This window comes from Trachymyrmex cornetzi, unplaced genomic scaffold (assembly GCF_001594075.2).
Source record: "Trachymyrmex cornetzi isolate Tcor2-1 unplaced genomic scaffold, Tcor1.1 scaffold227, whole genome shotgun sequence".
Taxonomy (NCBI): domain Eukaryota; kingdom Metazoa; phylum Arthropoda; class Insecta; order Hymenoptera; family Formicidae; genus Trachymyrmex; species Trachymyrmex cornetzi.
In genome coordinates, this window is record NW_017296923.1 from 1,456,566 (window position 1) to 1,484,449 (window position 27,884).

Sequence of the window (27,884 nt, forward strand, 5' to 3'; positions counted from 1 at the left end):
ATAATTACAAATACACGAGAACGTTTGCTTTTACTTAATGTCGCTTCGTAATTAATGCAATTGAGTATTTGTAAATAAATGTAAGTGAATTAAAGCAATTATTTCATGTTATATTGAGACATGATTTTTTTTAAAGAATATGAAACAAGTGAATGGATTATTTATATTTTATATGAAGTGAGATGAAATAATACTGTGGTACCTTTCTTATTATTAAAAGATGTTTCCTCTTGTGCTATATTTAATAATTATAATGTGTCAAATGTGAAGGTAACAGCAGTACAACACGCTGCTATGTTTTGTATCTTTTTAATTAGCTCATGGACAAAGTGAAAGTACGTTCGTTATATCTAGATCAATCGGTTTGCTGTGACAAGTTCGAGTACTGAATGTAGGACGATTAATCCTGCGATATTATCAATCCTTATCCTGTGAACAAACGAAAATAAAGGCCGAAAATTGTAACATGGTTTTATTTCCATCAGGAGAACAGATATGGAAGAACTTTTAGGACATTCGGAAACGATTTTTTCGGATTGTGAAAGAGGTTCTAATAATGTACACAAGATTACAAAACTTTACACAAAGTTTTATTAACCGATATCTTACAACATGTGACAGCGCGGCTACGCAATTAGTTAGTGTCTGTATGCGTTTCGTGTATATCCTTTGCTTAAAGCATAGCATAAAATATACTCTCGTAGCACCTTAAATAGAGATATAAGTTAGTAGAGATGGTCGTTAAGAATAAGAAAAATGATTTGAGCAGGTGTACGTGGATTCCCTCAGCGGAATTCCTTCAGCAATGCGGGCAACGTATCATACCGAAAACGTCACATTTGGCGCACTTTAGGGCGACGAATTCCACGGTGAACTCGTTACGATGAACGGATCTCTTGCTGCCATGACAGATGGGACATAGCAGTCGCTGGAATCCACCGCAATAGGTACAAACAGCGCATGCATCCTTACACTGAAACGCAAACGTTTCATAATGTTGAATTAAGCACATTACAAAACTAATGATAATTTTTCGTTGTGACAGTTGACAGATCTTAGTACAACGATTTGTACTGAAGCAGCACACGACCATTTGCGAAAACATTTTTCATTACACTGAGAAAAAAAAGACTGCAATTACCATAATCTAACTATAATTTATAATCATTTTTGGTGACAACCATATATTATTTTTTTATAGAGCTATAAATATAATTATTATTACTAAAATTATAGCAGTAATAATAAAGCTTCTGTTATAATGATTTTATCATGTGTTATTATAGTTACAAATCTTTCTCTCACAATATAGCGCATTAAGGAGACTCCAGATGACACAGCTAATGTACGCAAACTTTACATTTGCTTAATATTGGTCTACATTTATATAGATAATTATGCATATCATGTGTGTGTAATATTTGTTAATGTTGGCGTATATTAATCATGTCATCTGAAATTTAAAAAAAATTCAAGAGAAAAATGAGAAATTTTGAAGAAGGAGAAAAGAAATATCAGACCATTTTAGTAGAAATATTGACTCGTATATATGAAAAATATTTCAGTAAATGGCAACCATATATTTGATTCAATTGAAAACTAAACTACAATTGTATCCTCCTTTACTGCATGATTGCAAATTGCATTGTTTTTTGCCAATCTATAAATCCGATCACATAAATTAGAAGTGGTTTAAGTTTGTGATAAAATAATTAAAAATATCCTTAATTTGAAATTTATCCTTATTGAGACAAGAGAATCTTATTCTCGGGGAAATGAAATTCAAATTGTAGTTGTCACCACAAAGTACGTTTCAATATTTTAAACTACAGTTATAATCAAAACAGATAATATAAAACAGACGGACATTATGGCTGGTATTCACAATCCATTCTTATTTTAAAATCATCTTAAGTAATGTCTTAATACGGTTCTGTGATCGGCTTATGATATCTTAAGAACGTATTTAAAACGGTCTTAAATATAATAACCGGCTCAGAATACCGGCCTTTTTTTGTAGAGCATATTATTTCCTCATTCGATGTTTTAAGTCCTTTAGGTTACCGGTGTCTTCATTATCTTTCTTTAAAGTCTTTTGTCACATAATAGATTTACAAATTTGAAAATATCGATACGATCTATTAGCATAAAACAGCAGTCTAATAGCATTTTAACAATTAATTAGATAAATTCCGTGTGACAACAATGTTTGAACAGAATCTTCTATCGAACCTTATTCATTACAAAACTGTAGTTTTCACTTTCACTTTTACTTGTTACTAACTGCAAGTCTAATACCTAAAAATGTAAATCAACTTTAGTGGAGTGCATAATGAGTTCGCGTGGAATAATGACTAGCTCTTAGGTGAATATTAAACTTGTTTAAATATAAATGTTCCGTCAAACATGACGTATTAGAGATTAACATGTATACAAATAAAAAAAGAAATGCACTATATATAAGTCTAGAAACATTAATATATTATTGATCTTTTTTCTTTATTTTATGCATATTAAATATATTTCATCGAAAATTACTCTATTTTATTTTGTTAATACTTTGCGTTTTTAAAAATATTAAGTCTCATAAATTTTTGATACACATTTATCCAAATTAATTTTAGATTCTTTTTCAAACTTTTATCTCTGTATAAAATAAAAAATTTATATTAATAAAACTATTAAACAAATCATTAAATAAAAATTACCGATGTAAATAAAATTATTATACAGATACATATTTGAAGAGTTTATATGCAACAAGATTGGTATGTGACACAGAAATAACAATGGCCGCATAGATGTAAACGACCTTTAGTTGTAGCAAGGTAAACCTGAATTGCACGATAAAATTTATGATCACGATGGAAAAGGAGGTGGGTGGTTAGACGGGGAGAGAGAGAGAGAGAGAGAGAGAGAGAGAGAGAGAGAGAGAGGCACGTACTTTAGATAAAAGTGAAAGGATCGTACAACCTTGCATTTGCAACTACTTGTGTTGTTTGTATATACGTTTCATCACACTCGGCTGTTCTGTCTACTTTAGATTCTGCGTGGAAATAAATGCGTCGCGGGCGTATAACGCGATCATGCGAATCGTTCGAATCTCGATGATGGATAGCGTGTAAATCTTAGATAGAGACAATATCGAATCTTTTTCATACCCTCTGAATACTGGGTATTTTTATTACTTGCTTGGAGGCTTCGAATTAACTATCTAAAAATACATCTTGTTACATAAGTTTCCTTTTATAAAATTACGAACTGCTATTTTTTTCCAGTATAACGTTGATGCAATTAATTCGAGTCTCCACCGGATTGTTACGAAGGTATATAATTATATTTCTCGATATTATTACCTACATTTGACGTCAGGAACTAAAAATTCAATGAGAGTAATCTAAATTTAAAATGCAGGCGGAAGTTATGTATAACCGTTTCTCCGTTTCAAATGGTTTTACTTGAATATGCCAGCTTACGAAACTTTACGCGAGTCTATTAACTAATGCGTCATGACTTCTGGATGTTAAAGTTAGTGTCTGATCGTATTTGTTACATATTCATGCGGATTTAAATTGCTACAGCAAACACAAAGAATGTACTTAATATAAGTGCGCAATGTAAGAAATGTTAATCGATAAACTCCAACGATAAATTATTAACAATATAATATCTTATAGGATCATATATATATGATACAATCTATAGAAATCAATGCCTTAAACGGTCTAGCTGGATTTTAAATATTTGTATGATTCTGTGTGAATTTGTATACTACGTATATATAGTCCTTTAAAATGTGCAGAAATAATTTTTGATAAATTATTAATTCCACGCTTCAGCGAATGGCATATCCAAGTTGAAGTGCATCTCGAGGCGAAGAGGATATTGCGAATATGTGCAATAGGATTTTCTATCATAGCTGACAAAATCAGCTTACCTGGTAAGGCTCCAGTATGCGACGTAGTTCTCCCGATTCGTTAAGTCGCTCGACAGTGTCAACACCCTGCAACAAGGAAAAACATTGTGAAATGCAGGCATTTAATAGTACATTTAAACTATTCGAGTTGTCCGACGCTTTCTTTCCGCCTCGTTCATTTCGTCATTAACTAACGACTATGCCGTAAACAGAAATTCTCCGGCATGTCGCGTGCACGTCACAAGACTTTCTGTCAAATGGATGGAACTCGCGGCATACGTTTCAAGAGTTTCAAGACATGGCGATGTAGCATTCTTGTCCTCGAGGAATGCGACTGTAATGAAAGAATTTTATCGTATTTCTTCTCCCGTATCTTTTCTCACGTATATATAGCGTAATTCTATGCGTATCCATGCGATAATGGCCGTATCATACATTTTCATGCCGCTGTTAATGAGGCTTTTAATGAAGCACGCGATAACTAGTTTGCAGATTTGACGCACCGCTGATTTATTTACAGGAAGAAAATTTCGCTCTCTCGTCTTGAAAGATTATCTTTTAAACATCATTAAACATTTTAGATTAATTGTATCACTAAGTATTTTAGTAAAAAATTTTCGGTTGATATATATATATATATATATATATATATATATACATGAAAAAAACGATTTTGCAAAACATCTAAAAATTTAGATCAATACAAATCTAAAAATAATTTTATTGGACCATCAAATTAATTATATAGGGAGCACAGGCATAATAAAACAATGCTACACTGAAAAAAAAGATTGGCTGCTGCAGCAAATTAGATGGTCAAATATGGCATAGCATTTTTAATTTGTAGCAGCAGCTAAATTTTGATTGCGTTAGCTTATCGAAATCCTATACTAACATTGCAAATAGGCTAACGCAACCAAACATTGGCTGCTGCAACCAGAAATTGGCTGCTGCAGTCAATTAAAAATGCTATATCATATTTTATTATCTAATTTGTTGTAGCAGCCAATCTTTTCTTTCAGTGTACAATTTTCATATTCGAGCAATCAACTTGAGCATCTGCATTTACTTATTTTGATGGTAAACAAAATTATTTTTAGGGCTAGTTCAATTTTTAGATATTGTAATTCTTTTTGTGCCAAAAAAACGTTGAACTATTTAAAAATTTGAGTAGATACAGATCTATAAAATAGTTTTATTAAACTATCAAAGTAATACATAAGTAATTATCAAACATGATAAAGAATGTTGTAAATAGTTTTTATTATTTTAGTAATCAGTTTGAGCGATTTCCCATTTTATTTCTTATCAAAATGGGAAACTTTAATAGAATAATAAAAACAAAATTATTTTTAAATCTCTATATATCTAAATTTTTAGCTACATCAGCAAGATTGTTCTTTCCATGTAGAATGTACGACGCGCTTGTGAATGCGAATGAAGCGGCATTTCGAAGATGCTCGTTCGTCAGTACTCATCTTGTAATCTCGTGTCTGATGTAATGTAATAGAGGTTTTATTGCGGTTGTAGTTGCGACGATGTACTCCTTTCACTACGTATCGTGTAAACTGTCAAAAGATGTCATACGAAGATGGACAGCGAAAGCGAGATAAAATATTCAAATTGATGACAAGTGAGAACGAAATAAACATATCGAAGATGCTTTGTCGATTTTCGGCACCAGTCGGCTATTTCGTGCGAGATAATTGTATGACGCGGTCGGATAAGAATGCAGTTCGGGTAGCTTTATGTATGTACACTTGTGTGCTATAGACACCAGCAATCGTAAAGCGGTGTAACAGGCAATCGCACCTCGCGTTCTCTCCGACGGCCTTGGATCAAATAGTTTGACATTTCACTTAATACGCATATATCTATTCGACTATCGGTTGCTGGAAGTAATTCTTGAGAAACGGATACCATACGGAGGCAGAGAGGGAAAATAAAATAACACAGCATGATTGTGTATGAAAGAGACTCTAGTTAAAGATATGCCATTTATATTCAGTATTTTTTTTTATTAAAAAGATTGATATGTTTGTCTTCGAGAAAAATTTTGAAAAAGGAAGTTAATGTGAGAACTCTTAAAAAGTCAAATACACAGAAAGAAGATTTTGCTGAAGTATCTAAAAATTTAGCATACAGATATGAAAGTAATTCTATTGGATTATCAGAATAATTATGTAAGACACTCAAACTGGTTACTAGAATGTTAAAACTTTTCATAATAATGTTCTTCAGGTTTCAGATTCTTACGTAATTATTTTAATAGCTTAAACTAGTATTGTCGAATCTGTATCTAGTTAGATTTTTAAATAGCCAAATTATTCTTTCTGTGTATATGCCATTAATTTGAAAATTTTGAGATATATATTTTTATAATATTACAACTAAGAATATCGTCCAATAAATTTTTTTATTCTCTCTGTTTAAACCTCTTGTTTACTCATCACTGCCATCGCAGATTGTAACGTCGGATGGCAAAAAATATACAATAAAAATTCTTGCAAAATATTATTGACAATATAATATGAAAATATGTTTCAATAAAATAACATATAACTGACAGAATCGATTTGTAAAATATACCAAAAGCTGCTCCTTTGTTAATTAATAAATAACAAAATGTATCTGAAAATAAATTATATGTACATTACCAAAAATGAAATAAGCTTTACTTTGTCAAATTAATATTAATTTATAATATATAGAAATATATATGATTTAATTTCTCCCTGAAATAAGAATACACAGTTTTCGATATATTTTATAAGTTTATTCTATTGATTGCAGATGTTAGTCTATTGAAAAATATTTCTATTTAAATACAAAAATTTGCAAAAATTGTTCTTATGTGTTTTGTCTCTTCTGACGTTACAATTTGAAATAGTAGTGGTGAGGGAACAAAAGCCTTAATTCTTTATATCGAACAATTCACAATTTCAAATTTTTGTTAGAAAAACAGACTCCCTTGCGCGCTAGAATATAGTTCTATTCTATTCTACGCAGCGCATCCGCATTGAAAATATGAGTAATAAACATTTTTATCATATACACATATGTGGGATATTTATAATTTTATACAAGTGTATTGCTGACATCATTACCTTGGGGAAAGCGCGTGAATATAACTGAAGTTCATGATTATGAAGATCTTTACCATGTCATAATAATAAAAGCGGCATGCTCTTTTATGAAGGTATATAAAGACATCTCGCACCGCACATGATGATACGAACTTGTACTATCACCATCATGTATGACAGCAATTACGAACTATATTCAATGGAAACACACACACAACGATCGTTTACTGTGATCATTCCCAAGTGCTGAAACATTTAAGTGACCACTACGGTAATGATTGTTTGTGTCGCTAATTCCTAATAGCTTATTCTTGATTAGGTAATTTCTCTATTATGACTTGGTATCTAATTGGATGGATAACATTGCAAATTATAATCTAGTTGTGCAAATCATATTTCACTCTTTAAAATAAATATTTATTAAAATCAAAAGAATTAGTAATTAATATATATAAAAAGTTATGTATATTAAAGCTTGTATTTTTCATTTGTATTTTGAGGAAGTAATGCATTATATAAGGAATTTGTTATTTTGTTTTATATGTTAAACTTTTTGTTGTGTTTCTCGATTTTCTATTTTATTTTCTTTTATGTTTCAATGACAATTTTACAAGAGATGCAACGTAAGATCTGTGAAACATGATACTACATCTGAGAATTGTATACTGAAATAGAATACTTTGCTATCTTCGCTATCGCATTTTGTCATTGTATATACGAGAATACAGTTCCAAAAATAGAATCCTATTGGATTTCTTTAAAATAAAATATTTCGTTACTCTTTTTCGTTCAATCGTTCTATTATCCATTTAGTAACTATAAATTTGCATTTTACATGCTTTACTTAATCAATTATAAAAATAATCATTTCTATTATACAACAAATTTAAGCCCTTCATTGACTCATTTTTTCACTTTGTACAGAACAGATGCAATTTGATATAAAATTTTCGTTTGTACATTTATTGAATTTTCGCTCGACAGTTATCTTTGACATTTCACGTCATCCATCTCCCGGCTTTCTCGATGTCGAATATCCCTAGTTGCATAATGTGTTATCGGCCTTGTACAAATTCTTCGTAAAGCGTAAGAGGATGGATTCGAAAGGATCGTAGAGTACTCGAAAGCTAGTATGCGCAATATAACTTTTCTTATTAGAAGTTATTCCACCTGTGAAACGGCTGAGAGAGAGAGAGAGAGAGAGAGAGAGAGAGAGAGAGAGATATTGCTATGAAGAAGAAAACAACTTGGTTGACGAATGTCAAACACAGATGACGAAACGTTCAACGCCAACTGCTCACGTTTTATTATATGACGTTTTGTATAAAGCGAGTTTACATTCCAAATATATTTTAAAATAACTACAGAACATAATTTCTGATTTAAACCATGCATATTATAAACGGGAATACATTAAATAATAAATTTATGCTGATATAATGCGCATTAATGTCCGAATTATAATTCATAAAAGTAATAATATTAAGTGAAAATGGACTGAGAAATGTTTAATAGAAATAAATAAAGAGACCTATACATTATATTAAATATAAATACAAGTATTAATTATAAAAAAAACGTTTCCAGAGCTACGAACGTATACACACTTTATGCAATATAAATTTATTAATTTATTTATTAATTTTCAATAATATTTTTCCATATTTAATTCCAACTTTGATCAACATTCTTTTAATTAATAAATATAATCAAAGTCAATTTCTAGTGTTTATTTCTTGTTTTATTGAATTGTTATTTAAATTATGTCATGTTTTTTAATTAATATCTTTATTAAAACATGTATTTGATTATATATCAAAACTTTTTTTTAATCAATATTTTATTCTCATTTTTCATAATTTTTTCAATAAGTTTAAGTTAAAAGTGCATACATACCCCAATGTATTGACCATCGACGAAAAGCTGCGGTAATGTTACGACTTCTGAATTGGTTCGATCCCTGAGTTCGGTCTGTAATTCCGTATCGCGGAATAAATCTGCTTCGTCATACTTGACCATGTTTGTCCATAACATCTGCTTCATCTTCATACAATTGGTAAAGGTCTCTCTAACGATGCCCAATGATGTCGTGTAAAGTACCACTCTGCCCTTTTCTCTTTCCACGTAAGCCTGAAATAGGATGTAATAGGATGTTGTTAAGTCTTGTAATAAGATTCTGAATAATATATATATTCTTAGATTAAATTAAATATTAAAATCCCATTTTGTTGAAATTTTTACAACAGTAAGATGACTACTTCTATGGCCTTACATTATGGCGAACTTCAGTACATAGTTATTGCAATACATGTATATTTCTTCGCATAAAATAGCTATAAAACGCATGTCGTAAAATAATCAAATACTGATTTTATGTTTTATCAGTTTCCAAAAGACAATTGAGCTTCTCTGTTATAAATTTGTCTAAGGGTTCAAATTATCGAGCCGAACATCGAGCCAAGCCTGCATCCATATTCAAAGATTTGATATGAATTTATATCTATTTCGATAATGTGGATGTGTAGAATCTCGGTAGAATCTTTGAATGTAGACGCAGGCTCGGCTTTCGGTTCAATGTTCGGCTCGATCATAGACTGAACGCACCCTTACATAAGACTTCTAAAGATCAATTGTGTATCTTGAAACAAGGTAAAATTTAAAAGAAAACAAATCTATTAAATATATTGATTAAAAATTATAAATATTTTCTAAAATAAATTGATTCACTTATTTATTTTTTAGGATAAATATAATTATAAATATTTTCTAGAGAATTTTTTCTCGTTTTTGTAATTTTCATTTTAAGACTTGCAATCAACCCTCTGGTTGTCAGAAATGGCATCAGAAAAGTAAGAAAATACATAATAAAAATTCTTGCAAAATATATTAAAATAAAATCATTTTTCAATAAAACAATATTTGCAATCGGTAGAATAGTCTTATAAAATGTACCAAAAATTCTGTTTTTTTCTATTTTCGGAGAGAAAAAATTATATTTATTTCTATATGCTATTAGTTTGATAATTGTTACTTGTTTGATAGCTGTAAACTTATTTAGTTTTCGACACAATTCAATTACATATAGTTATTTACTGACGAAATAAAAAATTTATTTATAAAATAAAGGAAAAATTTCGATACGTTTTGCAAGTCTGTTGTATTGATTACAAATGTTATTTTATTGAAAAATATTTCCATTTTATTTTAACACATATATTTCAAGAACTTTTATTATATCATTTCTCGCTTCTTACGTCACAATCTGAAATAATAATGCTGAGTGGTCAGAGATCTTAATAATCAAGTTTCACATCATGTTCATATCTTTATGTACTAATAAACAGGATACTTTCTAAAAGCGTGATTTGTTATGGTTAACGACTTCTTAAACTTTTATTTTCTATAAATATTATCGTATTTTACGGATGGGTGTTTACTTTAGTTATGTACCTATAACATTATACGTTGATTCTGCAATGATATTATACTCAAAGAATAATAATAACATTGATGAATTAATAAAAGCATCAAAACTAACGATAAACGTGAGGCTTTAACGTTTCCTTTTATTTATCGGTGATCGATTCTTGAATAAGCACGGGTAACAATTTTTATATGGAAGAGAGACCTCTTTATGGTTCGGCGATTCAATCACAAGTCATTCGAACTTCGATTCTTGTTCAGTAATGCGTGCACTCATTGGCCGTTTTTTTTTACAATCGATTTCGTTGGCACGTGCAACAACTATTAGCTTTTACCGTGCATCAGTATGCTTGATAGTTTGCAAGAAAAGTGATTGCTTGTTATTATTTTCTGTATTATTTATTACTATATTTTTTGTAATATTTATGACAGCAACATTATTACATTTATTATATTTGCTGTTACAAAAGATATATAATATATATGTTAGAATTTCATTCATATAAATTGCATTTTTGCAACGAAATGATCTAATTCATCATTTACGTAAAAAAAATGTCACGTTTCGTTATGACATAACGTCGTATAAAATTTCACATACCAGAGATGAATGCAATCTCTGTAATAATCTAACTGTCTTTTGAATTGCTTGTTTCTTGAGCGCGTGTGTATAATACTTAATATACTTTTCCAACTAAATTATGTAATGTCCTTTAGGTAGTCCTCTTGAGACGAAGATGGAAAAGGAGACAGTTGTAAGTAGCAGGCAAGACAGAGAAAGAGGAAGGGAGGGAATGATTGTGTTAAATTAGCTTTCACCGCGCAAAAGTGGCAAGGTAATTCAGTGTCGCGCATAATGCCGACAACGATTCTTCGTCTATAAAGCACTTTACGTAATTGCCATTCTCGGTATTTATGTACACACACAATGTACTGTTAGTAAAATCGTGTAGATATGATAATATTCATGTCACAAGGAAACCTTGCAAAGTATCAAATTCTGTTTTTAATGGAACTTTTTATATAGATTACATATTGTAAATAGATAAATTTAGAAAATATCAGTTAGTGCGGAAAAACGGTTTCAAGAGATAGAATCATCCCTCATAAATAAAGCAGTTTTTAGCTTCTTTTCATTACATTTTAAAAACTATTCAAGATATCAACAAATACTTATAAAAAAGTTTTAAAATAAAATTATATTTGTTTATCTCCACGTCAATAATATTTTTAAAAACTAATTATTTTATTTTCGAAATTCATACTTTCAAAATTAGTTTTTGAAAATATTATTGACAAGAAAATAAATTTAATTACAAAACTTTCGTATACATTTTTCATATCTTAAATAGTTTTTGAGATATAACGAAACATAAAAATCGCTTTCTTATAATTATATTTCAGTCTTAAAATCGTTTTTCCACATCAAATAATATTTTTTTAATTTATCTATTTACATAACAAATATATATATACAAAGTTTTATTAAAGTTAGAATTTGGTTTGCAAAATTTCTTTATTAGTATCTATTATATAATATCTAACATTACACGGAATCGATATGCTTCAATATCTTGCGTCCTTTATGACTTTTATTGCAACTTATACAGTTAATATATATATATACAAAGTTTTATTAAAGTTAGAATTTGGTTTGCAAAATTTCTTTATTAGTATCTATTATATAATATCTAACATTACACGGAATCGATATGCTTCAATATCTTGCGTCCTTTATGACTTTTATTGCAACTTATACAGTTACATAAAATAAATTATAGTATGTAAAAAAATTATTACCTGTCTTCATTAATATTACCTTTTTCATAAAAACTTTAGACTATCATTTATTGCACTTAAAGCGTACCGAATAAAATATATTCATATCGTTTAAACTGTTTGAAGAATATTGGTTATCGTACGAATTTGTTCTTTTTACAACGCGAACCTTTGAAACCTTTTACATTTATTTATTGGAAATCTCACATGAGAGCAAGCAAAATGTCATTATATATTTCCAAATTGACGGAACTGATTTTATATAGGGAATTTAACGTTAAAATATCAATGCGATCGTGAATTTAATGTATTAAATTTATTAAATCCAGTAGTTCGTAACATTCGTTGAGATTGATATAATTTTCGCTACGGTACGGCCATTTCATGCGCATATACAGAGCAATCGTGTCCGATCAGCATTATAGATCACCACGTGTTCGCTCGACACGACTGCTAATGAACGTATTTCAACGGGGAAACCGGACTTGTCGTACCAGGTGCGTGATCTGCACCATAAAAGCATATTGTAGAAGTGTGCACGGCAAAGATCTCGGCTAACCATTACTAATTTTTTGCTAACCTACTTGTTCCTACTGATACCCGTTACCCTACGCAAATGACACGTATAGTAATTGCCTTCGATCATAATTGCACACCGTCTTGAAGGAGGCAGAACCAATACAGTCACGTACACGCGAGCCAGATGGCCTAACAAAGTATCGTACTTCGCATCATAAGCTATTATAAACTATACTAGGGAACAAATTTTTGCGCATCTTCGTACATTCCGAATATTAAATTGAAGCTGTAATTAGAATTTATCACCACTCAAAAAAAAACCATTCAAATCTAATTAATTTTAAATTATTACATTAATATCAGACAAAGTTATTTTTATATTATTACATTATAACAGAAAGTTTTTTTTTTCTTTATGCTTTCATGATTTATTACATAATTCTTTTCTTCGATTAAAATTAATACTGTTTTACAAAGCAAGGAAAACGCATGATGTTAAGTGCATTTATTTTTGCATTGCTTCATTGACAATCGCCACGCGTATATATGTATAACTCGAATCTCTATTAAATGCGTCTTAAAAAGCGAAGGCAAGAATTATAATATAGCCTCGACTCAACACGTGTCCTTTCTCTGGTGGCTATCAATTTCATTTCCATACGTGAAAAAAATTAGATAAGGTCATCTATTTTTGTGCTCGTCTGTCCAGAAGCGTGGAAGTCGGTGTCATCCTCTTCGTTACTATCTTATTCTATCCGTGTTGCTTATATCCACTTTGGCTTCATATCACACGATACAAATACAAAGTGTTGTCGATTCTTAATTACACTTTTGTCTTTTTAATAATTATGATGTTATGAAAAGATGATTGATTATTACGAGCGTTTTAGCATTTTTCATGTAAGTTTCAAGAAAGTACAACTTTTCTTGCATGACCCATGTGAAAGGGATGCTTGCAAGAAAATAATTTATCCATCATGGTGTTCATTGTGGTTTCTTGTAGGACGTGTGTGAAGCCGGCGCCGATCATACGATGTGAATAACTTTTTGCACATCGCGATGATCTCACACAACATTATCTACGCCCCATGAATCTTACGATCCAATAGAGATCTCTTCAGACAGTGCGGCACAACATAAAAGGCATATTGTATATTCCTGGCTTGTAAAATTGCATTGTATTGTATGATATATTAGAATAGAAATATGAAAGTAAAAGCTATTAAAATTATTAATATATAATATTTATTCTTGGAATATAATTATGCTGTCTAGAAAATGTATGCTGCACTTTGAGAAGTTGTTTATAAAAAAGTACGATAACTTAAAAAGTTTTAAGAATATAAAATCTTCAAATAATTAGAAACAGCAGGAAATAGATTGTGTAACAAAAAGAAGAAAAAAAGCATATACACAAGTGTAAGAAACATAAAATATGTGAAAGTATCGGTTTTTTATTTAAAAAGTTTATATTACATTAATTTATAACAGATGGATATCTGCTATTTCTCCTTTAATTTATTAAAATCTCTCTACTTTCCCTCTTACAGTTTTATCTTTTTCCTCGTATCAATCTTGATATATGTCTTTTTTTAACATCTTTGATCACTGATCGGATGTAAATTAATCAACCTTTTCCATAATCTATAACTCTCGGAGTTCCCTTTCTGCTTTACCAAGTAATTAATCTCTAAAGAAAATAAATGCATTTTTATTTCAGCTTAGGGCTGCATAAACCATTTTGCGTCCATAGGCTAAAATATTGCGCTTTTTTAAGGTATGATGTCATTTGGGTAAAATTTTTTGAGAGTTACATTAATTTAAAAATTAATATTCTCAATATCTTAAAAAAAATCATTTATTTATTTGAAATACATAAATAGCAAAATGGATAGAACAAAAATGCACAATTTAAGAAAATAATAAATATATTTCCCATAATGAGAACAAAAAATAAATTTAATCGTTTTTCACTATTAATCACGCTTCATTATAAATCATCTTGTCTATCTAGAGACTTTAAATCATCTATAAACGACGTTATTTCAATGCTCAATATTACAAGAAAATTTTTTTTCTAAAATTTGCCTCCCCTAAAAATTTGCTGTCTTAGGCTATTCATTCAACACATGTCTTAATACGGTACTGTTTTAGCTTCAAAAATGATTTAGATTGTATCAATCATGTACCTGATTATCGAATGATTAATTAAACGTCGATGTACTAGAAAATATAATGCAAGCCGATAATGTATATGTAGCACGAGTAGTTTAATGAATCTGAATTTCACAAGCGATATAACCTACCGCAGAGCTCGGTGTGATATGCTTAGTGCGTACTTAAATGCAAGATAATTTCACGAGCGTTTAATGAAAGTTGCACCTGGCCGTACGTGTTACATACGAAATGACGGCACGCTTTGAACTAGCGATTAATTGAGGTAAAATGACTGTAGCCTGTAATGCAGACAAATCGAGGCGCCGAAGAGACGATTTCTCCGTAACTGGGATAATGTTACGAGAGATCAGGTCGCCCACTGACCGGAATTTAGCATGTTAACACATCGCTGATGTCGGAACACGTAAAAATACGTTTTATGTGGGCATAACGTAAATTTTATATAGGTATAATATTATTTATATCTGTTAATGTGTAAAATTTCCCTTTGTGACTTTTTATACATTTATTTGAAAAAGTAAATACTTTAAAACATAAAAATTATATAATGACTTTTTTTCTTCGAGAAATGTTTGTTATTCAAGCATTTATTGGAAGAAGTCTTAATACTTCGCAAACAAAAGTTGATATGCTAATACTTCGCCAGCGATAAATAAATCCAGCCACGCGCACAAATAAAAACGCTTTAACAAGTAATTAATATTATAAAACGTGTGGCTTAAAACGATAAAAATGCTAAAATTATAGTGACTTTTTTTCTTGTTTATACCTGTTAATATGTAAAATTCCTCTTTGTGTCTTAAAAATTTATTTGAAAAAGTGAATACACGCACGCACACTTTAAAATATAAAAATTATACAGTGGCTTTTTTTCTAAAAAGCGTATTTATTTGTGCGCGTGGCAGGATTTACTCGTTAACCAAAGGATTAGCATATCAACTCTCATCCGCGAAGTATTAAGATTTCTTTCAATATAAATACTTGGATAATAAACTCCGCTCGTTGTCACGTGACAATTTGCATCACGGACTAGAAATACTTATTATGAAGGGTGATTAAACGAGCGTGAAATTAAATTAACGATGTCACGTGTGCGATATAAAATGTTTATTTTTTCCTCATCTACTTAATATCTCCAACTATTTAGCATAAACAGCTTCAGATTAGCGAAACATCTTTTACATTGGCGAATTCAATGGCCAATCATCTAATCTGTATACTTATTGTCATATTAATGCCTTTGTGGCTCAACATCAGTGGCGTAATGACGACAGTGAGTGGTTAACGATTGCGACGCAATCAATGGCAGCTGGTTCAGTGCGACTCAATTCCTAAGAGAGCGGGAGGCGTAATGGAAGCCCGCTATACTCCGCTATTTCTGTAATAATGATCTCTAAATACGCGATACGACTTTCACGGCGCGCTCTCGTATAAGAATGAGATTCGAGTTCGTAATCGGAGTCGAAGAGAAAGGGATATAACGGAAAGGGATATAACTAATGTATACAGAGTGCGATGTACGCTCATCTTCAAGTTCTCACCACAGTTACTATCTCTTCGGTTTTCGACCGGAGACTCCGGCCTTTCGACCGAATCTTCAGTTCTTCGGCACATGGAAAAAAATTTCCGGCTAAAATCTTGATAATTTTTTTGTTGAGGGGGCATTTCAGTTTAGAAAAAGTGGCCTATTTTTGAAAATTAAAAAAAACGGTTGCATACGTTTATCTACGCTTTTACACATCTACTCTCTAAAACTTTTGAAATGAATTGTCATTGAGGAGTGAAATCTCACTCTTAAAGATTGAAAATTGAGCTACTCTTTTTCAAGTCTGGCTCAATTATTGTTCTTTAGAATGAGATTTCACTCTGAAGAATTTAAAGCGTACTTGTACATGTTCAGTAAATATACTTTAATTTCAGTACGACTAAATGTTTATTAATTTTTATGTTACTACGTAAAATTAAAAGCAAAATGTAAAAAAAACATGTGTTGATGATTGACATGGTTGCAGCTTTTTTCAACTTAACCGAAACAAACAATTTTAAAGATTTTTAATTATTATATGGGAATATAATCTAGAGAATAAATGAATAAAAATTATAAATTATTAAAATGGCGCTGTGTTTTTAAAAAAACACCAGTATCGATTTTTTAACAAAATTTTTGAATTCAACATATGTGAAAAAATACATAATTTATAAATATCGTAATAATCATAATATGATAGAGAGACATGTATTGTATATTACAACTGTATTCTAAACTTCGGAACACATTTTTTTCCGAGAAATCATGTTTTTCATTTAAAGTGGGTGTAATATATACATATGCAAAGTTGAACTAAATAATTAGCAATTTCTGAGAAATTACACCCACTTTAAATGAAAAACATGTTGATTTCTCGGAAAGACCGTGTTCGGAAGTTTAGAATACAGTAGTAATATAAAAAATGAAAGTTTATCTCTAATTAGTGATATGGGGACTATACGATATAAATCCTCCTTTAACTTAAAATGCTAATATTCACTTTTCTTGAGTTTACATTCAATATTAGCTGCCTTTGAGCACGTTGATAGAATACAAAAGCTCTCCAATTTTTTAAAATATCCATATCTCCGTTATATATTTTAACGAATATTAATAAAACCAAGAACTTATTTTTGAAATTTTAAAATATTTTAAAAAATGTGATAAAAAATTATTTATCGTCGATTTTTCTGATTTTATTCGAAAATTCTAATCTTATCTTTAGAGAACGTAAAGAATGTACAAAATAGTATAAATTTTAGTAATGGTAATTTTTGGCACAAGACGCAATGTTACTCTTACAGCACAAGGACGTCCTAAAGACACCTAGAAGACATCCCTATGTCTTCTGGAACATCCTATAAGGTTGTTTCTAGGATGTCTCTCGGATAGTGTGTTGTATGGAAATGACATTAAATTGACATAAAATTCAGTGAAACTTTCGTCAAGTCTCAGTCACGATGACATGTCATCTCAACCTTATCGTGAAATTGAGTGTTACTTGGGATAGTAATCTCCAGCAGGAGAGCCAAATCGGATAAATGATGTTTTCTTTAGAGAAAGCACACTACAAGAAAGTTACAATTTTATCAATTTCGACAGTAGTTGTCGGTTTCCTGCAGAAGAACCGTTGATGTCCAGTAGAACACTATCGAAAGATAGCAACCGTGGTTGTCATATCCTGTGATTGCACAAGACAATTGGCATACTCTTGGAGACATCGCGATCAACATTGGTGCAACATGACCAGACGCCCGAGACAAATGTATTAAAAGGTAAAAGCTTACATGCACCTGCAACGCCTAAGCGTATATCACCGCCGGGCTTGAGATATGATCCCGTCGGCGAAAGACAAACACTTTTGCGGGTGTGCTTAACGTACATAAAGGTGTTACGCTCGAAACATATAACTTTAGACCGCGTTCTATCTTAGTCTCGTTTTTTTCTCCATTTTGATTACGTAATGGCGAGTTTCGTGAGTGGATGGTACAAATAATAAAAGTCACGTGGCAGAATGGCCGGCAGAATATACGATGCACGTGACCCCCATAGCGGATAAAGAAAGAAATCTTTATCGTTTTTCGCATTCGATAAAGTACGTCATCGCGATTTAACCCCGTTCCCTACTAAAACGTCAAAGAAAGAACGTGCTTCTATCGTTGCACGTGCGACCAAGTTCTGTATCTGCGTCGCCGCGTGCATCGTGGTGATGTCAGGCGAGATCTGACCTTTGTCGGGATAATCGATGCAAATGTGCCGTCGTCCGATGAATGCATTCTGCCCAGTTCCTCTCTTAAGGTCTACACGAGCATGACGTAATTTCACGTGCATTTCTCGCCGAGGTCCGCAATGGAGACGTGCGATCGATGGATCTCCTCGTTTAAAGAACACATCCGGCCAAACTCCTGCTGCACCGCATATCACGTGCGTATATTGGCATGCAACTTGCGTTGTTCGGCTTGACCTACCTCATGTAGCGAAATGTCAACCGCGAATTCATACGCACGAGGTTACATGTGGTTTTGGCATGGGAATACCGTCACATGTTCTGGTCGATCATTAAATCGAGTATAATTGCGGTCACGGATTGGTTCGCACGAGTTACGAGGGGCTCAATGAAATCCGTGGATTATTCCGAAAATGTAAATCGTGCGAAGCGCATTATCCGGTATCGTCTGGTATCGCCACTTCTACTCACCACTTCGCGTTTCTCGTCTCGTCATTTAAAATTACAATCTGAACAATTATACAAACAGAAAGTAAACACACCGTAGACAATCGCATACCGTGGAGAATTTCATTCGGAACAGTGCTTTATACTTTGTTTAAATACAAAATAATATAAGAATCTACTTTTTCCATTTTACTGAAAAGAATTCCTTTTCCTTTAAATATGTAGCTTATTATTATCATATCTTTTTATATCGTATAAATATCTTCCCTTTATGTTAAATTTGCTGTCTTTCGAACAAAGAGTTATGAGAGATTAAGTTTAAATATAAAAGCCGTTTTATAAATAGAATCAAAAGTTTATTATATTTGCATTTCCGAGCCGTAACCCATTTTACTTTCAAGTAAAATCAAAATATAATAGAATTGTTTAATATAATTCATTTTGAGTTCTTCGACTGACATTCACGAAGCAAATCAGAGCACAAGCTGAAGTTCGATTTCGTTGAAATTGAAACTGAAAGCTTTCACTCCTTATTACATGTTCAATGTAGATCTACTTGTAATCTCCGTAGTAATTTCCGAATCGATTTCTTGCTCGAGCACTTCTTGTATAATTTTATTATTGAAATCGTATTAATTATAAAATTACTTTTAGTTTAATCTATACGCTTCAGTCGTATTTCTTTTAACAAGGAAATTCTACTTAATTATAGAATTAGTTATAAAAGTATTATAATTTTTAAGTGATCGTATAATGATTTTTTTAATAAAGAATTAATATATACATATTAGTACAATATAAAATAGTATATTAATTTAAAAAATCATTTTTCACTTACACAGATAGAAATTATAATTTCTCGAAACATGATATTAAATCTATTGTGTATATACTATGAATAATATATTCAATTCTAAATAATTCTATACTGTGAAAAATATCGGTGTGAATTTAACACCATGCGACATGTTTATAAATTTTCACCATATTAGTGTTAATGTTAAAATCAATACGATGAGGATTATACAGACATCGCATGGTTGTTAAATTTACGCCGATGTTTTTCAGAGTGTACATATAAAAGAATCATTTCCTGTTTATCAACTACTTACTACTCAACTACTGTGGAATTCTTTAGTTAATACGTGCTTCTATGTATTTCGACACACGTAACCAAGCTTGATTATGCGTCATCAAACAACACATCATTACGAAATCAACGATGAGAAATCAGCTTTTTACTCATCTCCAATAATAAAATGCATTATGATTGTATCGAGAAGCAATAATCATTTCGCAAGAGTTGGTGGGTGCCGCACGTCCATCAGAACGAGGTGTGAATCCGAAGAAGAAAGTGCACTTTCATAAGTATGCTCAATTATTTATGCGTGATTGCAACCGCGCGTCCGCCGCAGAAATGTCAACGATCTCATGACTAGAAAGGAGCGTTATATTACCGTGTCGACATTCTCATTGTGAATATCGCAATATAATGCCAATATTGTTGAAAGTATTTATGAATTCAATACGAAACATTTCCGCAGATCGTTTTCGGTGTTATTGAATTGCAAAGTAGCTCTAATGGAAAATTTTTCTTTGATAAGATTAGCTGATTATAGATCTGCTTTTTATTGCTGTACTCTCTGAACTGGCGCACACGGTGCAATAAGTTGAAGTGAAACAAATATACGTTTATTTCACTTTCGACTTATCGTGTGTATCAGTTTAGAGAGTGCAGCAGTAAAAAACCAGATCTTATGTTGCATCTGGAAATTCAGACAGAAGTTACACACGGATTAAGCTTGTGTGACTTTTAATTAATTAAATGTAGAGTCCGTGCGTTTGCGATTCGAATATTATTGCCAGAGGCAAATAGGAAATGAATTGCAACTCGTGCATTCCGTGCAAGGTTGAATGTGCGGGATTAGAAATTTTCTAAGCCAGAGAAATGTGCGCGTTTTTTCCTTCACGGTTTAACATACCGTGCATTATTTCTTTTATGTCACGGTTCGTGGCAAGTGGAAAATAATGTGTAACTTTAGAATATTAACGTGTGTTGGGACTCGAAATGAGTTCAATTGCTTCAAATTGCGGGGAAATATGGCACGTACAGTATTTACAATATTAAGTAAAATAGACCGAAAAATCTTTAAACATATATAAGAGAGAAGAAAGCCATTTTCAGTCAAAGCGGGTCTTGGCGTTCAGTAATATATATATGAATATACAAATAAAATTATTAGTTCTATAGACTATGCGCTTTGTATGTACATTTATCTAGATTGTACCAAATACGTATCAGTAATATGTAATTCCCGTTATAATTTTGGAATATTATGTTTCCGTTATAGATCTGGTAAACCGGTTTCAGATCAGACAGAATTCTCCAAATTTTGGGTTACTCGTGTCATGCGTACAAACATATGCAAATGAACACCTGTGCTCTTTCATCATTTAATAACGGTGCATCAGCTACAAATTACGAAGCATCGAGTAATGTTTGTTGATGAAGTACATTTTGTTATTTTTCATTGCTGAACGTAAACGCGCGTGGCAATTATTCAGTTCGAGTCATATGGTTGATGAGAATATAGATCCTTGCTCAATACATATATATATATAGATTACTCTTAGAATGAAAATTATTTTTATTTTCAAAAACAAAACAAAGAATTGTTTTGAACTGGATATGATTATAGATGTGATTTTTCCAATACGCTATGAATAAGATTTCTGTATACCTATCTATGCATCTTTTTTATTTCAGAATTAAGTCATGATTCACATTTCACTTTTATTAATAAATGCAAGCATTTATTTTTGAGATTCTATAGTACACATAACGTAAATTATTTGTTAAATACGCTTACTTACTGATAAAAGTGAGGTGTGAATATATGTCCTATGTATTATACAAAAAAGAAAAATGCAGCTACATTTTTCAATAATTATATTGTGTAAATTTTATTTATCTTTTTAAATATTTCATTAGTGAAACAATTAATATATATACAGTGAGTACAAAAAGTATTCGTACAGAGAAAATATAAAAAAAAAATTTTATTTTTAAAAAATAAATATTATCCAGCGAGAAATGAGTCATCGAATTGATGTCGGATCGATATAAATTCGATGATTTTAACATCAATTTGACGTCGATTCGACGTTTAATTAACGATCATTTCTTGTTGGATAATTAACAATTTATTCATAAAGAATAAAATAGACTGTATGTTTCTTAAAATTATGTATACCAAAATGATGTGTATTAATTATACAAAATATATCATCCGAAAAATAAGCGAAAATTAAAAATTGTATTGTTTGAATGCCAAAAAGTATTCGTACAGACGAGAAATTTAGCTTTTAAAATCAGGAATACATACTAAGCTCGTCTGTTTATATCAGAACAGAATGTATTCATTATATAAAATTGCTAATTAATGTTTATTTTCTACAAATAAAACTTTTTTAATAACAAATTTCCTTGTACAAATACTTTTTGCTCTCACTGTACATAAACATGAGATGCTTTCTATATTTAACAACTCTAAATAGCTAATAATATTACAATAATGGCTTTTTCACATAATATGCTAATTCAAAATCATAATTAATGATTTTAACAGGTATTAATTCTATGTTAACTTCAAAACATGGAACTATTACGAGATTACTCGTATACGTATATATGTTACAAGTGTTTGTTTAATAATCCATTAGTAAATTCAATATCTGCATTACTATATCTTGCTCACATGGGGAATGGTGTTACGACAATATCGTAGATCCTATTATTAGATAATTGGAAAACAAGATGCTAAGTAAAGGACAAGCTCACGCCGCACGGTTTCGAATTTCTTGATAAATATACTAGTTGAAGAAAGCTTTTGTAAAAAGTTTAAACGTACGTAGGAAATTAGCAGGGAAAACATGAGCATAAAGGAAATACGAGACGACGACGAGGGCGAATTTAAAATGCAAAAAAATACGAGGGAAGATGCTTAATCGAATTCAAGAAGAGGCTAAAACTACTACAGTGCTGTTGTTGCTGTCGCTGTGGTGGCCTCTTTGACCCGCTTTCTCTTTTCCCACCCGATTTGTCTCGTGGACGTGCCTAGCGCGTTTTCTTCAACCGGGAAATTCATGAAGTCGACCTCCCGTCATCTGCCACCGGCGTTTAGAGGCCTCGGCGAATCCATCTCTCTTGAATACGCGGAATAGCAGGGAGCCTCGTAAAAGCGGAAATCGGTAGATGAAGTAGGTCGTTCGTCTTAGCCATCCGGTGTCATCGGCATCACTTCGTTAGCAAAGCTAATACGAGTTATTAGTAATTCAGGTGTACTTACATAAGTCATTTACGTTACGCCGTTAGAACTTTCCGAATGATAGAAATGCGAAAGTATATTTACATAAAGGAAGTTTGCAACTTTACATGTCTGATTTCAAAAGACCATTATCGTTTGGCGAGATGCGACTTACGGCATTTCATTGACGGCACGAAGTCTATTAATTTAATTTCGCGAAGAGTCTATCAATTTAATATTTGATCGACGTGTATTTGATTTCGCGCGGCAGAAATCAATTCGTACAACGAAGCAGTTCAAATGAAGCCGCGTACAATTATATCGAGAGACAGATGAAGCCCAATCAATACGATTCGCGGGGATAATTTTCGTAATGAAAAAGAAAGAAAGTTGGCCCCACGGAAGCAGACGACGAAGTAGGTCATATCTGTTTCTCGTTTATCATCGGTTATTTCACCTTCCTCACCACACGGTTGGTCGCCAAGCTACCGAACTGGGTTGCGTGCATACACGTGTGAATCAAGCTTCATGAAAATTTATAGTAATGCTAAATGAGAGTAATGCTACTTAGCTTGCGATCAGCATGCGTAGACACGTCCACCGATACCGCGCGCATAAAGCCCGAAGCAATGAAGCTATCTGTTTGATCAGAGCAAGACGCGATCGGGATTTCGAATGTGACGAATGTGCGGAATTTCATAGAAACGTTATTACGAAAACGAATTAAATTAATGGTTTCGGGAACAATTCGCAATCACTCTCTCATTTTACGAATAACCGTTAATTTATCGCTGTTCCACTTTCATGAGAAAGTACATATTCCGAGAAATTCCAACAGGCCATATTATCAGTTGAATGCGTCAATATGCTTTTATACGTTAATACGCCTAACAAAACTGATAATTATGTAACTATAGTTACGCACTGATAAAATGTGTTCGAGTAAGGAAAATGACTAGTTTTCTTCTAAAAAAAGAAAGTTTTATTTCAATTCTTAGTTACTTAATATACAGGGTGGGGAAAAAGTACCGGGACACCTGAATATCATAGAAAATATAAATATTACAGAAAAGTGTTTCAGACAAAAGTTGTAGGGTTCCAAAAGATCTATTTATTGATCATATCCGTTTGACCTTGCATGACGTCTTCAAGGTCAGATCAAGGTCAGATCAATTTTTTTAAATGAAACACCTTATTTTTCATTGCGTATTCTTATAGCATATCTCGAGAGCTTTCCAAAACACTATAATAAAATATTTTTTCATGAAATACTTTTGGAATTATAAGGCTTGAAAGTTATAGTACCGCCGGCATTAGCATTACGCAAGGTGTCCCGATCGACGGCTAAAACCTCTTGAATGTCGTTCAGAATCATGTTCTGGATAACATTTGTTAAGATCAAAGTCACTGGAGATTGTTTCTTTTATTTAACGTCAAACGGATATGATCAGTAAATAGATCTTTTGGAATCCTACAACTTTTGTCTGAAACACTTTTCTGTAATACTTATATTTTCTATGATATTCAGGTGTCCCGGTACTTTTTCCCCACCCTGTATATATTAACATAAGCATATTATAATTTTAATACGTGCGATTTATCAAAGTTTCTCCTAGTTCGCTCCTTTGTAAAGCTTCCCTTTTTTGCGTAATTCATACCTAAATTGCCAATTAATTGCAATCACTGTTTTATTGAATTCCGCGCGAAAATAATGTTCCCAAGTTTAACTTAGTTATTTCACGGCACCATCGGTTACGGCTTTATGAAGATTCTTTAATTAAATACGCCGGCAGTAAAACCAGCTATTCTCCATAACGGAGTTTTAAGCGAAGCGTGTACCTCTACTTACTAAATAGATTATGTGGCCATTAAACGTATAACATTTTAATTGCGTATACAGTTTCGTAGTTTATAATCATTCGTTGAAATGACATAGGATTAATATAAAAGGCGTGTGTGCTTCTACATACAACTATGATTGACTCAGCAGAAAACGACTTTCTTTATATTAAATATTAATTGGAAGCAATAAATGTAATGTCGTGGCAGTAAAATATCTTGGTAGCAAGATGTTTAAAATATTGCGTTACGCAATCGAAAGCAAAAAATAAATAATTATATATGCATATATGTACATATTTTTCAATAATCAAAGTATGTGTTTCCAAGGTCGTTTCTTTATAGCAAAAGTGACACAACTGAAAAAATCAAATATCCTTCTTCTAAATTAAAGAAAGGGAAAACCATTATTTTTCGACTTACAAAAAATTATTGATCAATCAAGTAATATTGATAAAAAGAATACACATTCTCTCTCTCTCTCTCTCTCTCTCTCTCGACATAATCAAATGTCATTTTGTTATTTTTGTTTCAATCCATAAAACCCCACTCTTTTTCAGTTGTGATATTTTGACCATTTCTTTAAATAAAATTAAGTAATAACTTAAAAATCAAATTTTTTGGATGTGTCATTTTTGAAAGAAGTAATATATGTAACTATTTTTATTTGTTTATTTAAGCAAAACAATTTTTTCTTCAATTTATTGAAGAGTTTTGGCTGAAGCCAGCTCACAAGTTTCAACCAACAATCAACATAGTGAAACAGATACATATTCTATATGTATTTTTCTAAGGAACTGTTGCGGCAGTTTCAAATGTGAATTATATCAAACACTCTACTGAAACTGTCGGTATTTGAAACCGTGCTTTGAACTGTTAATTACGCGGAAGTAGGACTATCGTTTCCTATTGTACGTTGGTATCCCTTGAAACTAGTTAAATCATAATAATAATCAAGTGTATTGACACTAATCGAAATTCACAAAATTTCAAGATCACCACAGCATAATGTAAACAATGAAGTTCTCAAACTCGGAAGTAATTTCGCATGATATCTCGACATTTGCAATTCCAACTGTTCTCCCCGACCACAAGAATTCTATTATGAGGAGAAAGCGCTGAGCAATAGGAGAAAATTGTCGCAAAACAGACTTATAAACAGGCCTTTAAACCAAATTTATGTTGTATTTTCCTCAAAAATAATAATTATATCAATATGAATGTACAAAATACATTTTTGTAAAAAATTTTTTGTATGAAAGAGAGCAATTAAGTTATTCAAAAACGCGTTAACTTCGAATAATAGGTACTCCAATATGTTCGAAAAATATAATACATTTATCTAAAATATTACAATCAAATTAATAATTGCATTGCAACAATACTATTGTGAAAACGTCAAAACGATTTAAAACTCTCTACTCTATATATATCAAATTGTTTCTGTCATGTCAATTAAAATGTTAAAGTCAATTGTAGTGGAAAATAAAAAATCAATTGTAACGGAAAATGAAATATGTATAATGCAACCTTATATTATATAGGCAGAATGTATAGAATATCAAGATGAATCTTCGCGTGCAATGAGGAAGCGAGGAGCGACAAACGTTGTATGATGGTTTACCCGAAGCGATTTATGATTTTAGGTCAAAGTATTGGTATATCTACTTAATTTTTTTATGTGAAATTAAATTTCTTGCATCAGTAGCGCGATCTGCAAAATCACGCACGACATTTCGATGTTGCAAATTGCGGTTACCCGACTGTGGTTAATGTATCAACCACATAAAAGATTTATTGGCATATAGTAATGTTCCATGGCGATCAATCAAATCGTTATCTGAGTTTGAAGCGACATTCCGAAAGTGCAAGTGTTACTTTCATTCCATATTTCCAAAGAATGCGTTAGTATATCTACATAAAGCATATTGTATTAACTATCACAACCAATTACATTTCTCTTAATTACTTGCAAAATTAATTAATTTTAAATTCATTTACTAATCATTTTGAATGTTGACTCATATGAGCAATTTATATATTTAAAATAAAATATGAATAAATAAAAAATTGATAAGAAAATATGCAGTTATGGAGATTTTCAATAACCAGTTTTACTTCGTTGAAACGCATATTCTCTCCGTTTTTATTCATCTTTGGTTAGCAGTATAGTAAGAAATAAAAAAATGTTATTAGATACATAACAAAATAACGTTTGAGATAAGATATCAAATATTGAATTATTTTATTAAAAATATTATATGCAATGTTTCCTTAAAAATCGGTTTAATATTACACTCTAGACTTTTCTGGCAGTAGTTATATACAAGGACGTGCGATGTAGAACGCATCTCATTAAAATGTCATCATTTGCGTCGCGAGCGTCGATTTTCATGGGCAGATAATCGCACGTTCGCGGTGGACTGCACGTGAAAAGTGCAATCGAGGCGTGGAAGTCTCAAAGGTAGATTCAGCCGCGAGGAAGTGCGGGATTACTTCTCAGCCGTTGCCAGCGCATTTGCGTGCAAGCCAGGTATCCTCGGTCTCTGTAATTTCGCGAAATAGGCCGCGCGGCTGTGTGAGAGAGAGAGAGAGAGAGAGAGAGAGAGAGAGAGAGAGAGAGAGAGAGAGAGAG

The 27,884-nt window shown here is 31.6% G+C and overlaps 1 protein-coding gene across 2 annotated transcripts in view; it reads right to left on the bottom strand.

Annotated features, from left to right (window-relative positions):
• Positions 1-597: 597 nt before the first annotated feature.
• LOC108760574 (glutaredoxin domain-containing cysteine-rich protein CG31559) overlaps positions 598-27,884 on the bottom strand; it is a 34,358-nt gene continuing 7,071 nt past the window's right edge. For both annotated transcript variants that reach the window (XM_018506614.1, XM_018506615.1), the window contains exons 3-5: positions 8,899-9,132; positions 3,938-4,003; positions 598-973 (exon numbers count right to left, since the gene is read on the bottom strand). In XM_018506614.1, coding sequence (XP_018362116.1) covers positions 800-973; positions 3,938-4,003; positions 8,899-9,132 — 474 coding nt within the window. In that variant the 3' untranslated portion in view covers positions 598-799. The remainder of the gene's footprint in view (positions 974-3,937; positions 4,004-8,898; positions 9,133-27,884) is intronic.